Source organism: Musa acuminata, chromosome BXJ2-6 (assembly GCF_036884655.1).
Source record: "Musa acuminata AAA Group cultivar baxijiao chromosome BXJ2-6, Cavendish_Baxijiao_AAA, whole genome shotgun sequence".
NCBI lineage: Eukaryota > Viridiplantae > Streptophyta > Magnoliopsida > Zingiberales > Musaceae > Musa > Musa acuminata.
In genome coordinates this window covers 3441156-3459102 of record NC_088343.1, presented here as the reverse complement: position 1 = coordinate 3459102, position 17947 = coordinate 3441156, and the positions used below count along the sequence as shown (strand labels likewise).

The following is a 17947-nucleotide window of genomic DNA, read 5'->3' as shown; positions in this document are numbered from 1 at the left end:
TGATCTTAAGATCAGGCTGTGAAGAAAAATTTTCTCGATTCCATCTTCCTTTAGCTCCTTACGACTGCCTCCGCCATGGCATCGGCTCGCAGGACACAGAAGCCCAGCTCGAGGTTCTCCTTCGTCAAGAGAATCCCCACGGCCGACCCGACGGCGGAGTTGCCGGTGCCCGCTGCCTTCCGATGCCCGATATCTCTCGAGCTCATGAAGGACCCCGTCACGCTGCACACCGGGATCACCTACGACCGTCAGAGCATCGAGTCATGGCTGGAGGTCGGGTGCCTGACCTGTCCGGTGACCAACCAAGCTCTGGGGAACGACGAGCTCCTGCCGAACCACACCATTCGGAGACTGATCCAGGACTGGTGCGTCGCCAACAGGTCCTTCGGCGTCGAGAGGATACCGACGCCGAGAATCCCCGTGACATCGATCCAGGCGTCGGAGCTGCTATCGGAGATCGCCTTCGCTGGCCGTCGCGGTGACCGTGCTCGGTGCCAAGAGCTGGTCGGGAAGATCAAAGCGTTGGGAAAGGAGAGCGAGCGCAACCGAAGGTGCATCGGCTCTGCCGGTGCCGGCGGTGTGCTCGCCTCCTGCTTCAGCGAATTGGCCACAGAATCATTCGAGAGGTCCAGAGCAGGTGCCGCGGAGGAGATCCTATCGGCGTTGCCTCTGTTCTTCCCTCTGGATCAAGACTCATGTCGGCAACTCTCGTCCCCCAAGTCTCTTGACTCCATCGTCTCGGTTCTGAGGTCTGGGGATTTGGACGCAAGGGTTAACGCAGCCCTGGTCCTAAGAGAGCTCCTTTCATCTCTGCCTCCACGGCGAATCAATGGCGTCGCAGGGACAGACGGACTGGTCGAAGCACTGTCTAAGCTAATCCAAAACCCCATATCACCTCGAGCCACCAAGGCATCGCTGGTGGCCGCATTCTACTTGGTCGACTCCAGCGACAGGGCCGCGGGGGCACTTGTGGACGCGGGAATAATCCCCTCGCTTCTGGAGATCCTCGTCGACTCCGACAAAGGCATGTGCGAGAAGGCACTGGCGGTCTTGGACGGCGTTCTCGGGTGCAGCAGAGGAAGAGAGATGGCCTATGGTCACGCCTTAACAGTGCCTGTGCTGGTGAAGAAGATGCTTCGCGTCTCCGACATGGCGACGGAGTTCGCTGTCTCGGCTCTTTGGAAGCTGTGCAGGAACGAGAAGAGGGGAGGAGGGTGCTCGATGGAGGCGGTTCGAGTGGGGGCGTTCCAGAAGTCGCTGCTGCTGGTGCAGGTCGGCTGCAGTGGAGCAACCAAGGAGAAGGCTAATGATCTGCTGAAGCTTTTGAATGGATGCAGGGGGAGCATGGAATGCACGGAAGCAGTGGACTTCAGGGGGCTAAAAAGGCCCTTCTGATGGAGTCGATGATCAGCATTTTTGTAGAGAAAAGAGCATTGAGGTTAAACGGTATACTCTGTGAGGGATTCAATGTACAGATAGATGATTCGTAGTGAATATAAACAATACTTACACGATGCAGAATGTGTCAACGCTTGGCTGTTTGGATCGATGGTCACTCTTCGTGGATGTTTTGGAAAATGCTGAAGCAGGAGAATTGAGAACATAAAGGGACAAAAATGATGCGCATCCGGGGAATCGAACCCCGGTCAGTACCGTGGGAGGGTACTATGATACCACTACACCAGATGCGCCTTGGTGTTGTGAATGCAGTAATAAAAATATATAATATAACTTTTGTTTTTAATTTTAAAGATATGAATTTAAAACCATAATATTTTACTTATTGTTTTTCCTAAGTTTTTGATTTAAAACAATAATTTAAAACCCTTTTTGTTTTTCCTAAGTTGTAAAAAATTATATTTTTCTGAAAGAAAAATCATTGACATTGCAAGAATAGTTTTTCTTTCGACCCTAAGGGTTGCATATCTAATTATTTATTATTATTATTACGGGCTAATCTTTTCTTGTTTCCTTCTTTCTTGAGAGAGATTGGAATGGTGCTGGTGCTTATACTAATTATACTAATTACAGCCAGTGAAAAAAAAATTATTTTAATTTTTTTTAACTTGGAAAGGGGGTATCAACCTATAGTCCATTTTTGGTTAGCTCACACGATTTTACTATTTTAGGATGAGCTCAAAAGACACCTCTTAGGGTAGGTAGTGATATTGGTACTCATAATGAATTGCTTCTTCTATAAAATTAAATATGTTTGTTAGTGTCTATAGTAGAGAAATGATATCTCGATTAACCCAACTTTATTTAGGCTGATGTAAGTAAAAGATTTGATATGACTAGAGAGAATGTTAGAACATCCATTCCATAATCGAGGGAAGTTCATAAGTTTGTTTTATATTTGATTTGTATGAAGATCGATGTTGCTTGAGTTTTGGTTCCTCCCATACGAAGTTAGTACAATCAAAATTTATATTTAAAAGATAGTTGGTCTTGATTATAGTGAGTGGGTGCTTTTATGAAGGGTTTAATCAGAAAAATATTTTATAATATGAGTAAAATATTTGCTCGACTTGTTATTTCGGAGTCCGAGTGAAATATTCCACGTGGCCGTGGCCATTATGTTGGATTGATGTTCGTAATTTAGTTGTTGATTGGAACCATCTTTTCGAACCCATCTTCCCATCACTAATCGTGCTTTTACATGCAATTGTTTCCTCGATCAAAAGTCACCTTTGAAAAGTTGGAAAGAGGCACGAAGAGCACATTGTTGCATGTGAAGAAGGGAACGACATTAACACCTACTTATATGGGTGTTTGTGTGTTATTTTTGTCGGGCTTATTATAGATTATCATTTTATAGATTATCTCTCGTATTTAATTATTTTTAGTATTTTAAATTTTATATTTTAAATTTTATATTTTAAAATTTTATATTGAAATCCTTATAATTATGAAAGTGAAATATCTAGATTTATTTATACGTGAATTTCATTAGTAAAAACATGAAAAATAAAAAGTAAAAGATAATAAATTTAACATTACAATTTGCAGTGATAAACGATGACATCGTTAGCGTTAACGCTAATGCAATTACCGAGCGATCATTTCACTACTTTGCATCTGTGTCAACGCTCTATCGTCGTAGGATCGAAATCTGTTGTTGAAGCCATCGTGGAGATCCACCACCCGTCGAAAACGAGACTTGAAGATGCATTCTCTCATTGTCGGCATTGTACCCCTCCATGCCACTCACCTCCTTAACCACTACTATCACCGCTCGTTCGTGCCGAGGCCCAAGAGAATGCTACTGTTGCTCTCCTCATGTGCACTTGAGCATCTAACACCTTTACAGTTGCCCTCCGCCTCCTCTCCTCTGTCGCCACCCAATACTCTATTGCAACCCTTTATAGCCTCTTCTCCATTAAGTCATATCACTTCATCATCGGGTCAAAGAAGTCTCTCATCGTCTCCCTCGTGGATCTCCTTAGCACTCTCAATGTACCGACTAGGTCCATCAAGGATGTGCTCAATGTTCTCTTTGGCCTAACCCTCTACCTGTTCAACTGCACTACCCTTATCAAGTTGAGCATCGTGTTGCCCCTCTTTGCACTGGTGGCGAAGGACGAGCAGAGAGGGGGTGGTAAAGGATGCAATAACAGTGATCACCCAGGTGGTAGGATGCGACGAAAGTGTGGAGGCATTCCAGAGGGTGGACAATGTTAGCGTCCCGGTGGATCTAGTGGTTGGGGGGAGCAGGAGTACGAAGGAAAATATTTTGGTTACGCTAATGAACCTGGTAAAGAGTGATGAGACAAAGTGACGGGGACATCAAGGAGATGGACGAGACGGAGGTGAAGACGACGACAACAAAGTGAGAGCGAGGGGGAAGAGCAAGGCAAAGCCGATGTTGAGGGTTCTGGAGAGCGGGTGGGTCGTGAAATCCAGAAGAATGACAAAGGTCGAATTCCTGCTGTTTTCTCGTCTCATCTTTTGCTATAGTGTTTAATACATCTGTTTGGATATATGTTCAGGTTATTTAGAGGACAGGAGGCCAGCTTCAAACATGATTGCCGAGACGACCATCATCTGGAAGCCATAACCAATGCAAGCACCGCAAGAGTCTGCCTTTTCATGGTCTTCTCAGTCGTCGAAGTGTGACTTGGAGTTTGTAGTCTGTTGTGGTCGTCGTTTCGGTCGACTCATTAAGATCGATTAGTGGGCAGGTGGCCATTCTTAAACTTATTGTTTCACCCTGCATTTTTTTTTACTGCATTCTCAATAGTTTGACAGGGATCAAGCACAGTATTTTGACGATGAAGTTGGATGCATGAATTCAACCACTGCAAGTTCATGGCAAGTCCACAGGACTCTTCGAGCTCGGTGTGCAAATAACACTTCTGCTAATCCAAACATCGAAGAAGAGCATTTGTAAACAGCTTCCAAAGCATGCTTGCAACCATAGAAGTCTGACTTCGACTGTATTGAAGTAGATATTATTATATTAATCCTGCATTTTTGATGTGAAATGTGGATGAGAGTAAGCTTTATTCACCCCATACACTTAATTACATTGTTGTAATGCAGCAGAAAAATAAAATAAGCACAGGTTTTAGTGCTATTGTTTTGAGAAGCAGAGCCAAGTTGAAAATAATTTTCCATAACATGCAAATGAAAACACAATATATCACAATGTTAACATCAAAGCATTTAAGTCGGTTTGTGAGAGTCAACTCGGTCCTCAACCCAGAACAAGCACACCGATATCATATGCCTCCCAAAGTGTAGCCCCGGACGACATGCGACAAAGATTTTTTGCAGATTCAGTAGGGTTTGTTTAGTAACAGGAGAATAACTACAGTTTCCTATCTTGCCCCAAAAAATAGAAATCCTCTTGTTCTGATTCCTTCACTCCCTTCTGCTGCACCTATTATCCCTATTAATGCAGACTACATTTCTTGGTCACTGGTCTTCTTGGCGCGAGTTATACTGCCGACTCTGAGAACCTGTGACCACTGGCGGATTTGAACTGTGTTTTTATCAAAAACAAAAAGAGTCGGACTGGATGGTTTATTGTGTATGGAGTCCATAGGGGAGAAGAGAGAAGTGCTACAGGAAGCCTTCGATACCACGACCAGCCATGGAATCTCTGTATATTTCAAGTGCTTCATCCATCACTTGAGCTTGTGTCAGCAACTTTGCCCTTTTCTTGCTGGATGGATGAGTGGAGAGATAATCTCTCAATGCTGAGTCTCCGGTGATCTGCCCCAGTTTCTCATACACCCTTGGGGCCACACGGGGATCATATCCAGCTGAAGCAAGCAGCAACAGTCCGATATAATCCGCCTCCATCTCCATCCTAGCAAAAAAGCCTGTCAACACCCAGAACAAGATTGCCAATGCAATAGTAACAATGAACTATAAAGAAACTATTAAGAAAACAAGTCAATTATTTCAATGAGACTCTCATTTCTTGAAAACCTAGCCCTATTCCGATAGTAATGCGAGTTGGCAAAGCCAGAACGAGATAAGAAAGGAATTCAAAATTTTCAAAAAACAATTAACTAGACCAGAACATCCAGGATTATACATTCACTTAAATTTCTACATATTTCATATATCTAACTCCGTAGCTGCTAAACAGACGAGCCTAATTGTGAAGCAATTAGCAATTAATCACAAAACAGGTGTTCCCCAGCTGGAAATATTGTACTATTCTCAACTCAACTTTTTTGTTTTCTGATCCCTTTAATTTTCCTGTGAAAGATTATGGTTTATATAACCACAATTAGATCACTTTTGGTGCTAAATGAACATTGATCTCCAATGTTATTTATTTATTTCCCATGAATTTATACTTCAGAGGAAACTATTTAAATCATGAAGGTTGGGTATTAGATATTAAACTATCCAAAACAAGTAGCAACAGCAACACAACAGCAAATCCTTAGTCCTGACTATTTCTGGTGGCTCTGTGCATGCTATTATACCATTTGGCTTTATTAAGAGAACCTCTGGACACACAGATCCCAACCTGAATCTGCGGCATTAGACACTGAAACCTTTGTCTATTTGATGGAATGTGCAGACTTGACTGAGATGAGGTCTGTCTAGGTTAGAAGTTCCAAACAGTTCCAAATGAGTCTGGGAGACTCTGAATCTATCATGACAGTTTGCATCTGGTTTGACCAACTCCAATCATCTCCAAAAATGCTGACATGTTTTTTTGTCACTATTTTTAGTGACAATTTAAGAAGTGAGTCTCATTTAATATCTCCAAAAATTATTATATGATCATGATATAATTTTACATAGTAATTTTCCTATTTAGGCGGTCTGAAAGTTCTTGAATAATCTTTAAGAGGGATTCTCTAAGATGAGAGGAGGACTTTTCTGAGATGAGAGGACTCCTTCTCTTCACAACTACTAAGAAATACGTGGTTGTATCCCATCAAGCACACCTTAAAGTAATTAAATAAAGTTTCATCTTTTTCATAACTCTATTCTCTCTTCTAATCCAATTCTTTTTTTTTCTCTCTCAGACAAAATTCTCTTTTGAAGCTTACCAAAGTTGTCACTCAATAGAAGGTTGATGCATCCTATAACAAGTTTAACACATGAAAATAAATATTCAGTTATGCTAAGATGGTCATATGTTAAAGTGAATCGTAAGTGTCCAAATACAACTATGAAAGAATTTTCTGATCTCTTTATATATAAGGATAATGAGAATAGTTAAAAAGAGTGGTATTTGCTATTTGAAATGATAAAAAATTAACATAATCCTTTACCATTTAGTAGTAAGTACCTTGAGCAATTAGATTGCTGGCTAAGAGAAAATGCAAGTTTTTTGTTTTCAGAAGCTCCCTAAGCATCATTTAGGTGTCCAAATGGTCACCTGGCCTATATGTCCTAAAAAATGCTAGGCATATAGACCATCACGAATCAAAAGGTGATGGAAGTGGCTCAGCCACCAGGTGTTCAATCATTACTGACTTGATATTGTGCTGGTTTGAGAGGATATGTACTGAAGGAATTAAATCTCAGGTACTGACCCTGGCTACATATCCTCTTGTACCAGCACAACATCGAGATGCAGACATGTACTTATGCTTTATGGCTAGTATAGGATACCAGAGAAGGTAAGAGATGTATGCTTGACATGAAGACAACTAAAACATTGTTGTATCCCTATGTTCAATACCCTCTTTGACCATGTCATATGCGATTAATTTAAATAGTAAAAAAGGAAAAGAAAACGATATACAGATGTAGAATTTTGAAATACAGGCCAAAGAACATGCATCCCAGAAATACATGCTTCCCAAGTAACAGCAACCATAGACATCATCCACCAATACAAGACTAATAATTCAATAGAACTCTTGTTTTGGTTAAGGCCTTAGTTTGGCATCCCTAAAGCAGATATTCATTGAACCAACCCAGTCATGGTCATGGTCATGTTCATTATGTTTCCATTAATTTTACCACTTTTTTGAACCCATAGCATCCTTTTCTCTAATTATACATTCACCGGTTGCAAATCCCTAGTAATAACTTCAACTTCTATCAAAACAACATTTTCAATGCTTGTATGTATTAATTTATTGTTAAGAGAAAATTACACCAAATACGTAAGTCATCCATTAATCTTTCTACAGTTTGAATTAAGTCAAATCCATCCTTAACCTAATCATCCCAATCGAAACTTCATATCAAGCAAATTGATCATGTAAGCGATAACAAACATTAAATTGACTTAAAAAAATTGCAAATTGTCTGATAGCAATTAGAAAACGAATCCATGTACCTTCGTGAGAAAGGTAATCTCAGAAGAAGATTTGACATTGCATTTACAAGGTCGGGCATGGCGAAGAACTGGAGAAGAATCAACTGCAATATGGCAAACCACAAATTCTTCGTGATCATTTCTGCAGAATGCCGAGCAATGGCATGGGCAACCTACAATCATATTGAAAATCAAGATATCAATATGAATCCCAAATCACAACCAACTGAAAATTAACAGAACACCTCATGGCCAATGACTGTAGCGATCTCTGCATCACTCCTGAAATGATCGAGTAAGCCAGTGAACACAACGATCTTGCCGCCCGGAAGGCAAAACGCATTGACGGTGTCGTCCCTGACCACCAGAATCTCCCAATTCAGCCCCTCCAGGTGCTTGGTCACAGGTTGGGACTTCCTAGCCTCGCCCTCCCTCCTGCTCTGGTGGACCCACCGATCATCAAGAACCTCATCCTCGCGGCTCCACTTACCCTCTTCCTTCCCGCTCAGCGCCCAAATCGTGTCCCGCCCCCTCTCAGGCGTGTCAAACTCCCCCCGGGGGCTTTCTGACGCGTACTCGAGGTCGCTCCACCGCCGGTCGTCGTGGCGCAGCCCGCGTTGGAGAGCCTGGATGATCTCCTTGGAGATGAGGCGAACGCGGATGCTGTCGGGGTGGAGGGCAGGGAGGATCTTGCCGCGGAGGGCAGCCTTAAGCTGCTCGAACTGCGACTCACCGAGCTGGCGCTCGACGGCGGGGGAGACGAGGACGAAGTGGCGGCGCTTGGTGTAAGGAACTGTCTCGAGGTTGCCGTAGTAGATAGTAACAGCGGCAGTGCCGCCAACCACGACGACGATGAGGGCGGCGCGCGGGTTCTGGTACCACCGTGGCTTTCGGCGGAAGTGCAGAACCTCGGGGCGGGCGGCGTAGTAGTAGGACCGCCTGGGGACGACGACGGCGGCAGCGGTGGAGGCCGAGGAAGGGGATAAGAGGGGCTTCGCCCGAACGAAGAATAAGGGAGCGAAGGCAGAGGAGGAGAAGGACGACGGTGCCGAGAGGTAACGGGGAAAGGAAGAGACGTGCTCAGGATCGGGGGCTTTGGATCGGGTGGTGTTTGGGGTCTTGGAGGCGAAGCGAGCGCGGAGGGCAGAAGCGAGTGAGGGCTTCGCCCTCCTGAAATTATTCATGGTGTCTGCCGCTTATCGTTACGAGCGTTTCACAGGAGATCTGCGACAGTGAACGGAGACGAAGAAGCGGAGAAATGGAGATAGATCACATCAGCCATGGAGAAATTGGTAGGGTGTAGACGCATCCGGAAGCTGGCGGTCCGTTTAGGCTCGGCGCCGGCGAGGATTCGATGCGTACATGATCTGCATCCATTATGCTTTAAGATGCGTTTTGAGATCAGTTTCCAGATCATGGACTAGCCGGTCGGACCCCGAAGATTATGAACCGGACCGCGTAATGATCCTGCTCACTAGATTTAAAATGGTTCGGTCGAACCATGTAGAGTTGTCGCTTCTTTGCTCTGCCGCATTGATATTTCCTCTCTGCGAAGGACGGCTCGTCGGTCTTACATTTCTTTCGTCTCTCCCCCGTTTCTTCTTCCCCAGGACACCAAGCGATATGGGGAGCTAGAAATCTCCGCGCTGGGGCCGATCGTCGAAGAATTTAGGGTTCGTCTTTCGATCTCGCCATCCTCGTCGTCCGATTTCGGCTGATCTTTGGAGATGCCTCCCCTCGATGGAGACTAGGGTTTCGGTGCGTTGTCATCCAGATTCTTCGCTTTTTTCCTCCTTGATCGAATCGTAAGGTGCCGAGCCTGCTCGCGGAACCTTCGTCTGCGACGTATCGTATGATCTCGTCTACCTATCGATATAATTCCTCTTCGTTTCTAGGGTTAATACTTAATAGTCGAAGAATTTTACATGGATCAACATTTTCTTGACTTCTCTTATCTTATGATGCGATACTGTTTTTTAAACCATAGGTCTCCAAAGTTTTATCTACATTGATACATTTGATATTGTAAGCCAGGTCTGAAAACAGTTCTTGGACTGAATTTAGGGTTTGTTGTTTGATGTGATTTATTAGAGTGGAAGCTGTGTCTAATCTAGCATAATGGTAAAAAAGAAAGAAGATTGTAGCAACAAATTCCTGATCTAGTTGAGGAATTCCAGTGTCTTCTGTAACCTTGTATGAAGGATTGATTTCACAAGGATTGAGTGATTCTTTTTTGCTTAACTGCTGAAGTGCCACATCACTCTTTAATTTTGGTGATGACTATGGTGTCATTGGCAACTTTCTCAACATGTAAAAAAGAAAAGCAAGATGAATGACGAAGATCAATTATTTGGTTGACAACATGGCCCTAGCCTTCTACATGGGCACAAGGTTAATTCGAATGACAAGGAATAGTTTGGCTGGTTAAATCTCATACCACCAGTTGCCAAGCAGGACTATTGTTAGATGCTTAGATGTGTTATTGGTTAGTTTTCTAGTTAGAATAGGACTAATCAAATATTTCCACGATTTTCAGACAGGTTATTGTCCTTAAAATTTTCAACTATTTTAGGGAGTTATTAAACTTCTTTTTGAAATTGATGTGGGTTTCAATTATAGTATTTCTTTGGCTAGTTGTTTACCTACTAGGATGATATTTTGGGAGTTGTAGAGTTTTGTTTTGGTAGGAGAATATGCAGTGATGGGAGTCAAATTTGTCCATAAGTCATATCAATCTAGATGCTTATAAGGTCTGAAGGACATGTTTCAGACTTGTACACTTTATTTTATCCAATAATATTTCTTAGTTAAACTAGTTAGTCTCTATTGACTTTTCTCTCTCTGAGGTCTATTTTCTTGCATAAAGAAACTCCAATAGGAAGCTCATATCCTATCAAATGGTACCAGTATGGGACAATCTTCCATGACTTCTGGATCTTGCTGACTTCCATGGTGGATCAATCATCAATTTAAGGTTATATCCAGGATAAAGTGTCCTGGTTGAGAGATTAGATGTATGTGATGTATTGAGTTTGAGTAGATCAACGTCTTGTGTTTGAGAAGATCAAATAGCTGCTTGGATGGAAAACCAAGTTGAGACTTGAATAAGCCAATATAGCAAACCAAAGATGAGAATGAGCAGAAATTATTGACTTGTGATCTTTGTTTTGATAGGATATGCTACTAATAAGTCTCTTTCCAGTTTAAAGAGAAAAGGCCTTCTAAGTTGTCAATTGGAGAATAAAGCTATAAAATTTAAATTAACTTTAATTGTTTTGAAAGACAAGATAATATCCAAGCATGAAACGTTTGATCGACATCCTCTTATGTATACAACTTATTTAGAGTTCTATTGGAAATTTTGTTGGTGCTGATCTCGTTATTCTTAAATATTTGATTGAAGAGATCTCTACATTTATCCAAATATGACTTCCTAATAGGTTCAACAATTTTTCTGACCTATATGATAATTGCATTGCAAGTTTGCAACTATCATACACCAATAGACACAAAATATGACTCTATAGATTTCCTACCAATGACTCCATGGACTTTCTACCAAAACTAAAAATGGAAATGCATTCAAAACGAATGAAAAGTAGAAATTAAAAAAATATTATTTGTAGGACTTATCAGTGAGGTCACCAAGCGCTCGAGAAGGCACCTAGGCGAACCGAGGTGAGGTCCGAGCACCTCAATTTGTGTCCGGGTGAGCGCTTGGAATTGGGCACGACCTAGGCGCACACTTGAACAAAGCTGACTGCCTGTGTGGATCTTGGTTCGATCGAACTAGATGAGAGGCCCACTTCACAACAATCGAAAAAAAGCCTCTTCATGCAAAAACCTAGCAGTGATGATTTGCTTCCTCTCGCGGTGTGTGCTTTGGCAGTCCATCGATGCCGTCAAGTGCCTTCGTCTCATATGGTGGCCCTCTCCCTCCAACAAAACTGGCGAGTGGCTCTTCCTCTTTCTCCTCCCCCTCCATTGTCATTGCCCCTTGCCAAGCCTCCCTAACAGCACCCTCCTCCCGCCGATTAAGGGACATGCAGCATGTTATTTTGAGAAATTAACAAGTTAATCAAACATAATAAAACTATGAGAAATATAGAAAAATAGATTATTTTGAGTTCAAAATTTTAAAGATTATTGCAAGCTTCCTAATCCTTTGTGTTTTATTTTGTTTTGATTTTTTGAACTTTTATTTTCCTTACTGTTTTAAATTTATTTTTTATCCATTCAATCTTTTGGTCTGAAGAGTTCGATCTGGTCAATCTATTCTATTCCAACTACTATCCCTATTTAAGAAACTTGTGGGCAGTAACAGCTAATGTAAACTCTTGTAAGCTTCTTGAGCCATCTTTTGCTAATTGTTTCTGCTTTTCCAGCAATAAAGCACTTAAATTTTCTTATTTTAAATCTTAGGCAGTTCATTTTCTTCCTCAAACTAGAGAAAACTCCAGTTAGGAGAGTAAGTTCAAACACCATGATAATAACCAGTTTAGACTGGAACCTTGCTGATAGACTGACTTGGATTTGACATGGAGTGACTTCATAGGAGATGTGGCCAAGCAAATTGATGAACAAATATTCTGAAAATTTCCATTATATTATTTAATTGGTTTTGTTTCAAGTAGGTTAAAGTTAGTTCGGTTGATGTGTATACGTACACATGGATAGGTCTATATATCTTTATATATTGTTTTCGGAATTCTGGATATATTCTTATATGGATAAGAACATATATGATTTTGATCGTAGCCTAATATACATTGTTGCTGCAAGTTGCAACAATTATCTGGAATTTTAACTCGTTGTTTTGAGTGAAGTCGTGCAGGACGAGCATGTGGTGTTAGACACACGTAGGAATTTATAGTTTTATTTACATATGATTTATATTTCTGAACCCTTTTTACTAAACAACTAAACAAGTGACAATACTATTTCATTGCAAATGGTTCATTGGTTACGTTTAGTGCCTGTTCTTTATTTTCAACCAGTGCACCAGTTTTACTACAGGAAAAGCAACAATGCATTGAATCACTGAAAAGATGCTGAGATGCTAATGGCATGGCGAGTGCCAGTTTTGTCAGAATGAATTTGATTATTAGTCTTACTGATATTTGGTGGTAATGGTAAAAAGATGGTTTCACCGTAGCCAAATTCTGTTGAAAACAGCTATTTTCTCAAGATGGCGGCTTCTCAGCATGTTGAAGTGGAGGCAGCGAAGCTTTTGCACAAACTTATTCAAGAGTCAAAAGATGAGCCAGCTAAATTAGCCGCAAAGCTTTATGTGGTATGGAACAGCCTTCTTATTGGGTCACTATATCTTATTTGGATCAACATTAATATCATTTCTTTTTATTTTTGACTGCTGCAGATATGCCAGCATATGAAATTAAGTGGAAAGGAGCAGTCATTGCCATATCAGGTCATTTCAAGGTGAAGGTCAATTAATTCTGTTTCGTTCATTTACTGACATTGTGGGTTTTTCTTGTTTTTGGAATTTACCTTTTCTTCCTCGAATTTTGAACTTCTACTGTTCTCAATAAGTAGCTTCAAGACATTCTGATACCTGATCTCACCTAATTGAAGCAGCTAATTAAAATTATACTCTTCGAAAATAATATACAAATTGGATTATTTTATATTAGGAATCATCTTAGTGCTCAATGATAGGACACACAAAGGGATGAGAGAATTGCTTTGCTTGTGATAATGGAAGTCATTTTAATGAAGATATGTTACTTGACACTGGAAGTTCAAGCGACTTTCAGTAATCTTTTGTTTACTTTGAGCTTCTAGTTAGCAAGGCTAACATTATTATAGTTTTCTAAGTAGCAAGGTTAGCATTATTCTTTTCATGTGATTATGCAAATATGCTTTTTCCTATCAGGGCCTTGGAAACTGTCATAAATCAGCATGGGCTTGATATTGAGGCGCTAAAGTCATCTCGTCTTCCATTTGCTGGTGCTCCTCAAGTAGGGAGCTCCGGGCATGCAAAATCAAAGGATAAGGAAGCAATCACTAACCTCTTACCCACAAGTAGTACTGATGTGCCACAAAATAGCACACCTGTTGCCACTTGGCAAGTTGCATCAACTAATCCAGCAAAAGAAGAAACGTATGCTGGTCCTTCCCAAAGCTACATCATGATGAAAAATTCTATAGCAGCTCCAGGTGCAGTGGACATTTCAAGCAAGCTCCCTGGAGGAATTAGTAAAATGGACTCTATTGGACTTGATGTCCAACAAAGCTGTTTATTTCAGAAAGCTAGCAAGTCGTCTGAGCATGAAAGTCCAGCTAGCATGCCCATGGAGGACACAAGATCTGCAAATTCTTCAGAAAGGCATGATATTGCTAAATTTGATAATCAAACAACCAAGAAAGATATAAAGAAGACTGTTCCTAAGCGAAAAAGAGCTAATTCAAAGGTGGCAGAAGATCCACTGCCTGACAGCCCCCAGCTGTCAGATACTTCTGCCATGGGCCACAACACTCGGAAGGGAAAGCAAACTGATAAAAGTGGAAGGCAGGGTGAATTAAAAGCTGGGGATCAGGAACAACCAAATCCGCTTCAACACAACAGTCGCTTATATGGTGGTGCTGGTACTTTGTTTATAAGCAAACAAGAGGTTTCTCAGGCTGTTACTGAGAGGACGACCGATAACATGAAAAAGTCGAATACATTTAATCAAATCTCTAAGCTTCCTGATGAAAGAGAGGTGTCCTCTGCAGACAGAATTTTTGCTATGCAAAAGGGAGGGTTGCTGTCATCAAGAATCAATACTTTTAGCCCAAATTATGTCTGGAACCAGAACAAATTTGCCCTGTCATCAGAAAACTCACAAGGTTCTGGTTCTGCTCTTAAAGAACCTTTTCCTGGAATTCATAGTGAATCAATGAATATTAATAATCAATCAAAAGTTAACACACACGATGAGACAAATGATAGCTCAAAGTCTATGGAGGTGCCTACAAATCACTTGCATGGTATGCCTACAGTTAATTCAGGGGCATTAGGTGCTTTCAGCTCTTTTGGCATGACCAACATGCCATTTTCTGCTCCAGCACCTTATAGCAGCTCTTCATTTGAGAATCATGATTTGACTTCAAAGGTGCATTTCCCAAGAAGCTTTGAAAATTGCTCTAGTTCTCATTTATTGGATAAGGGCAAGGATGTGGTCCCTGTCAGTGGTGGCAAGGAGATTTCCTCATCTGCTAAACCAGCTACAGATTCACGGATCTGGAGTTCTGCTGTCATGAGAGAAGGAACATCAAGATTTTCCGGAAAAGCTTTCGAAGGTCAGGCTGGTTTATCATTACATGGACAAAAAACAATGGAAGGAGCTGCTATGCATCTAGAATCAAGTCAAGTATGTTTTCTTTTTGATTGCTATAACTTGATCCAATCTTATATTTCAGCTGCCACAGAAATTCATCAGAAGAGTTCTAAATTCCAATATAGCTTTGGTAGTTTAAATTTGCTATAGATTCTTGTAACTTGTAAATGTGGGTATTATTCATAATGGAGTAACTTTCAGTTAATTTCTGTTGATTATTTCGATTTTTATGTGGCTTGCATGTTACTTTGAAGTATCAACTGTTTTGTCATCCTGTCATGACATTACTTGCTTTTGTGCTGAGTTCAGATTTTCAGGTGTTAACATTTTTGGTTTTTATGGATCGCTAGGAGCTCGGGATGCTTTTTCTGGTGCTTCTTGGGTCATTGTTTTATAGCTTTAAAATAGTTAGTGTTACTGGTGGCAAACATACTATTATTAGCTTGCCAAAGAATAGTCCTATGTTTCAGAGATGGGGAAAAGAAGAATGTTAGTGTCAATAGATCATATTTAGGCACCGAATCACAAATCTATGCAACCATTAAATTTTGTTTATGGTTAATCTTTTCTTTTAAAAATAAGAAAATTTATTGGATCAATTTTATGAACGACTATTAAAATTTGCATAAAAAATATCTAAATGTTGTCTTCTGTGATATTGGAGATGCATAAAATTTATATATGATATAGATTTCCTCATGTTAAGTTCTGTAAGATTTTAATAAGTGGAAGTGTTTTTAGGTCACTGCATAGTGCGTATGCTGTATGCGGCTGCATATGCAAATGGATACGCTGATTCTATATTAAAATCTATGAAATATAATGTAAAAATTTACAAAAATAACACTGATATATTTGGTGATGTTATCACATTTCATCAATAGATGACGTAATTTCTTAATCCACTTGAGGCTAGCAAGGCAAATGCCCTGATGATCTATGAAACTTCAGCAAAATATTACAATACAAATAAATTGCTTTATTGTCACATCAAAATTGTTCTAAAATAAATGCGTGGATTCTAGAATTAGAACAAATAAAAAAAAAAGAAAATGAGTTCCAACACCCTACTTTGAAGGTTCAAGTATTTGAACATTTGAAGGCCAAAAGAAACCCTCTTTCTACTTGGAATAGGTCTTAGACATTATACAAAGGCTTTTTGAAGATTTTTAAAAAGAAACATAAAAAGCCTCTTTCTACTTGGAATAGGTCTCAGACAATATAAAAAGAAAATGAGTTCCAATATGCTGTATGCGGCTGCATATGCAAATGGATACGCTGATTCTATATTAAAATCTATGAAATATAATGTAAAAATTTACAAAAATAACACTGATATATTTGGTGATGTTATCACATTTCATCAATAGATGACGTAATTTCTTAATCCACTTGAGGCTAGCAAGGCAAGTGCCCTGATGATCTATGAAACTTCAGCAAAATATTACAATACAAATAAATTGCTTTATTGTCACATCAAAATTGTTCTAAAATAAATGCGTGGATTCTAGAATTAGAACAAATAAAAAAAAAAAGAAAATGAGTTCCAACACCCTACTTTGAAGGTTCAAGTATTTGAACATTTGAAGGCCAAAAGAAACCCTCTTTCTACTTGGAATAGGTCTTAGACATTATACAAAGGCTTTTTGAAGATTTTTAAAAAGAAACATAAAAAGCCTCTTTCTACTTGGAATAGGTCTCAGACAATATACAAAGGCTTAAATTTTGAAGATTTTTAGAAATAAACTTAAAATTCCAATCACTTCTTTAGATTGATCATTGACAATAATTCTGTCTTATGTTGTTGCTTATGTTCCTTTACGCGGTTGCATGTCATATGCAGCCTGATTTTTTTATGTGGACAGTTGCATATTTCTATTGTATATGGTACATGCAATGCAGTTCATTGTCTGAACTCTGAACTGCATATGCAGGTGCATAAACCATGATATTTCAAAACCTCAGTGATGTGTTGGATTTGGTTGTCCCGCAGAGTCAAAATCCAAGAGTCAATGTGGCCTTTTTTTGCACCCGGATACACCACATTTGACGGTTCCAATGTGCCATTCATTCTTCCGGAGAGCTCAATATGTTGCGTGGTAAGGCTCTCATTAGACTGTGACAGCGAAGAATCATTAAATGGGCCTTTCGAGGTCATCCAATGCACGAGTGGATGTTTGATGCGGGGAAAATAAGAGAACTAAGAGATTAATAGTACTCATAGTGTGATTAGCCCTTACCTGTGTGTGGATACCCCCTTTGATGTTGAGACCTATTAAAGGTCAGTTGAGTCCCTATGGGTTTAGGGGACATGGAGTTGCCTTTGCCAAAGCTTTTATAGTGGTTGTAACCACCAAAAGTAACACGTAGGGCAAGTCTATTTCTTGCTAGATATGCAAAATCTATTTTTTGCTAGTTTCTGCCATGTGTGGCTTTGGCATGGGGCACTTGGCTAGATGGTTAAGAAGACCTATATATCTAACCCCCATTACTTTGTTAATCAGAGCGATTCTTTGGATTGTTGTGTATTGACTGGTTTGATTAGGCCCTTGAGAAGTTATAAATGATAATCCGTAGTTCATGATGATTAAGATTTTCTTAGTTCTATATGACTTCCAAGGTTGGGTGGATTTTAGAAATTCCAGTTGGCCTGGGTTTTGAATGTTGCAATATACTAGGCATACTGCATGGCACATTCTAGTCAACTAGCTATCGATGGGCCTGTATACCATGACATCGACGTTTTTTCAACACTAAATTAATATCTTAACCAGGGTTTGTCTTACCGATCTGAACTGGTGCATCGCCCTGATGGTACGACATGTGCCACCCCATACCAATGTATTGTATGTTAGTACGATGG

General features: G+C 40.4%; 3 protein-coding genes and 1 non-coding gene across 6 annotated transcripts in view; 2 read left to right on the top strand and 2 right to left on the bottom strand.

Moving 5' to 3' along the window:
• The first annotated feature begins 13 nt into the window (after nucleotides 1–13).
• LOC135614262 (U-box domain-containing protein 21-like) lies at nucleotides 14–1514 on the top strand. The gene has a single exon (XM_065111423.1). It carries the CDS (start codon nucleotides 76–78, stop codon nucleotides 1393–1395), a length of 1320 nt encoding a protein of 439 aa, XP_064967495.1. The 5' UTR covers nucleotides 14–75; the 3' UTR covers nucleotides 1396–1514.
• Nucleotides 1515–1620: 106 nt separating this feature from the next.
• On the bottom strand, nucleotides 1621–1691 carry TRNAG-CCC (transfer RNA glycine (anticodon CCC)). The gene has a single exon. It is a non-coding gene; the product is annotated as a tRNA-Gly (tRNA).
• A 2906-nt stretch (nucleotides 1692–4597) lies between these two features.
• On the bottom strand, nucleotides 4598–9042 carry LOC135614261 (mitochondrial metalloendopeptidase OMA1-like). The gene is made up of 3 exons (XM_065111422.1): nucleotides 7990–9042; nucleotides 7766–7917; nucleotides 4598–5314 (listed from the first exon to the last, which is right to left on the bottom strand). Exons 1-3 carry the CDS (start codon nucleotides 8926–8928, stop codon nucleotides 5065–5067), a joined length of 1341 nt encoding a protein of 446 aa, XP_064967494.1. The 5' UTR covers nucleotides 8929–9042; the 3' UTR covers nucleotides 4598–5064.
• Nucleotides 9043–9294: 252 nt separating this feature from the next.
• Nucleotides 9295–17947, top strand: part of LOC135585022 (uncharacterized) — a 36153-nt gene continuing 27500 nt past the window's right edge. The window contains exons 1-4 of one of the 3 annotated variants that reach the window (XM_065111420.1): nucleotides 9295–9502; nucleotides 12900–13037; nucleotides 13122–13183; nucleotides 13638–15117. In XM_065111420.1, coding sequence (XP_064967492.1) covers nucleotides 9485–9502; nucleotides 12900–13037; nucleotides 13122–13183; nucleotides 13638–15117 — 1698 coding nt within the window. In that variant the 5' untranslated portion in view covers nucleotides 9295–9484. Of the gene's footprint in view, nucleotides 9595–12899; nucleotides 13038–13121; nucleotides 13184–13637; nucleotides 15118–17947 lie in introns of all 3 variants that reach the window. The other 2 variants (XM_009404867.3, XM_009404868.3) reach the window with 2 other exon arrangements.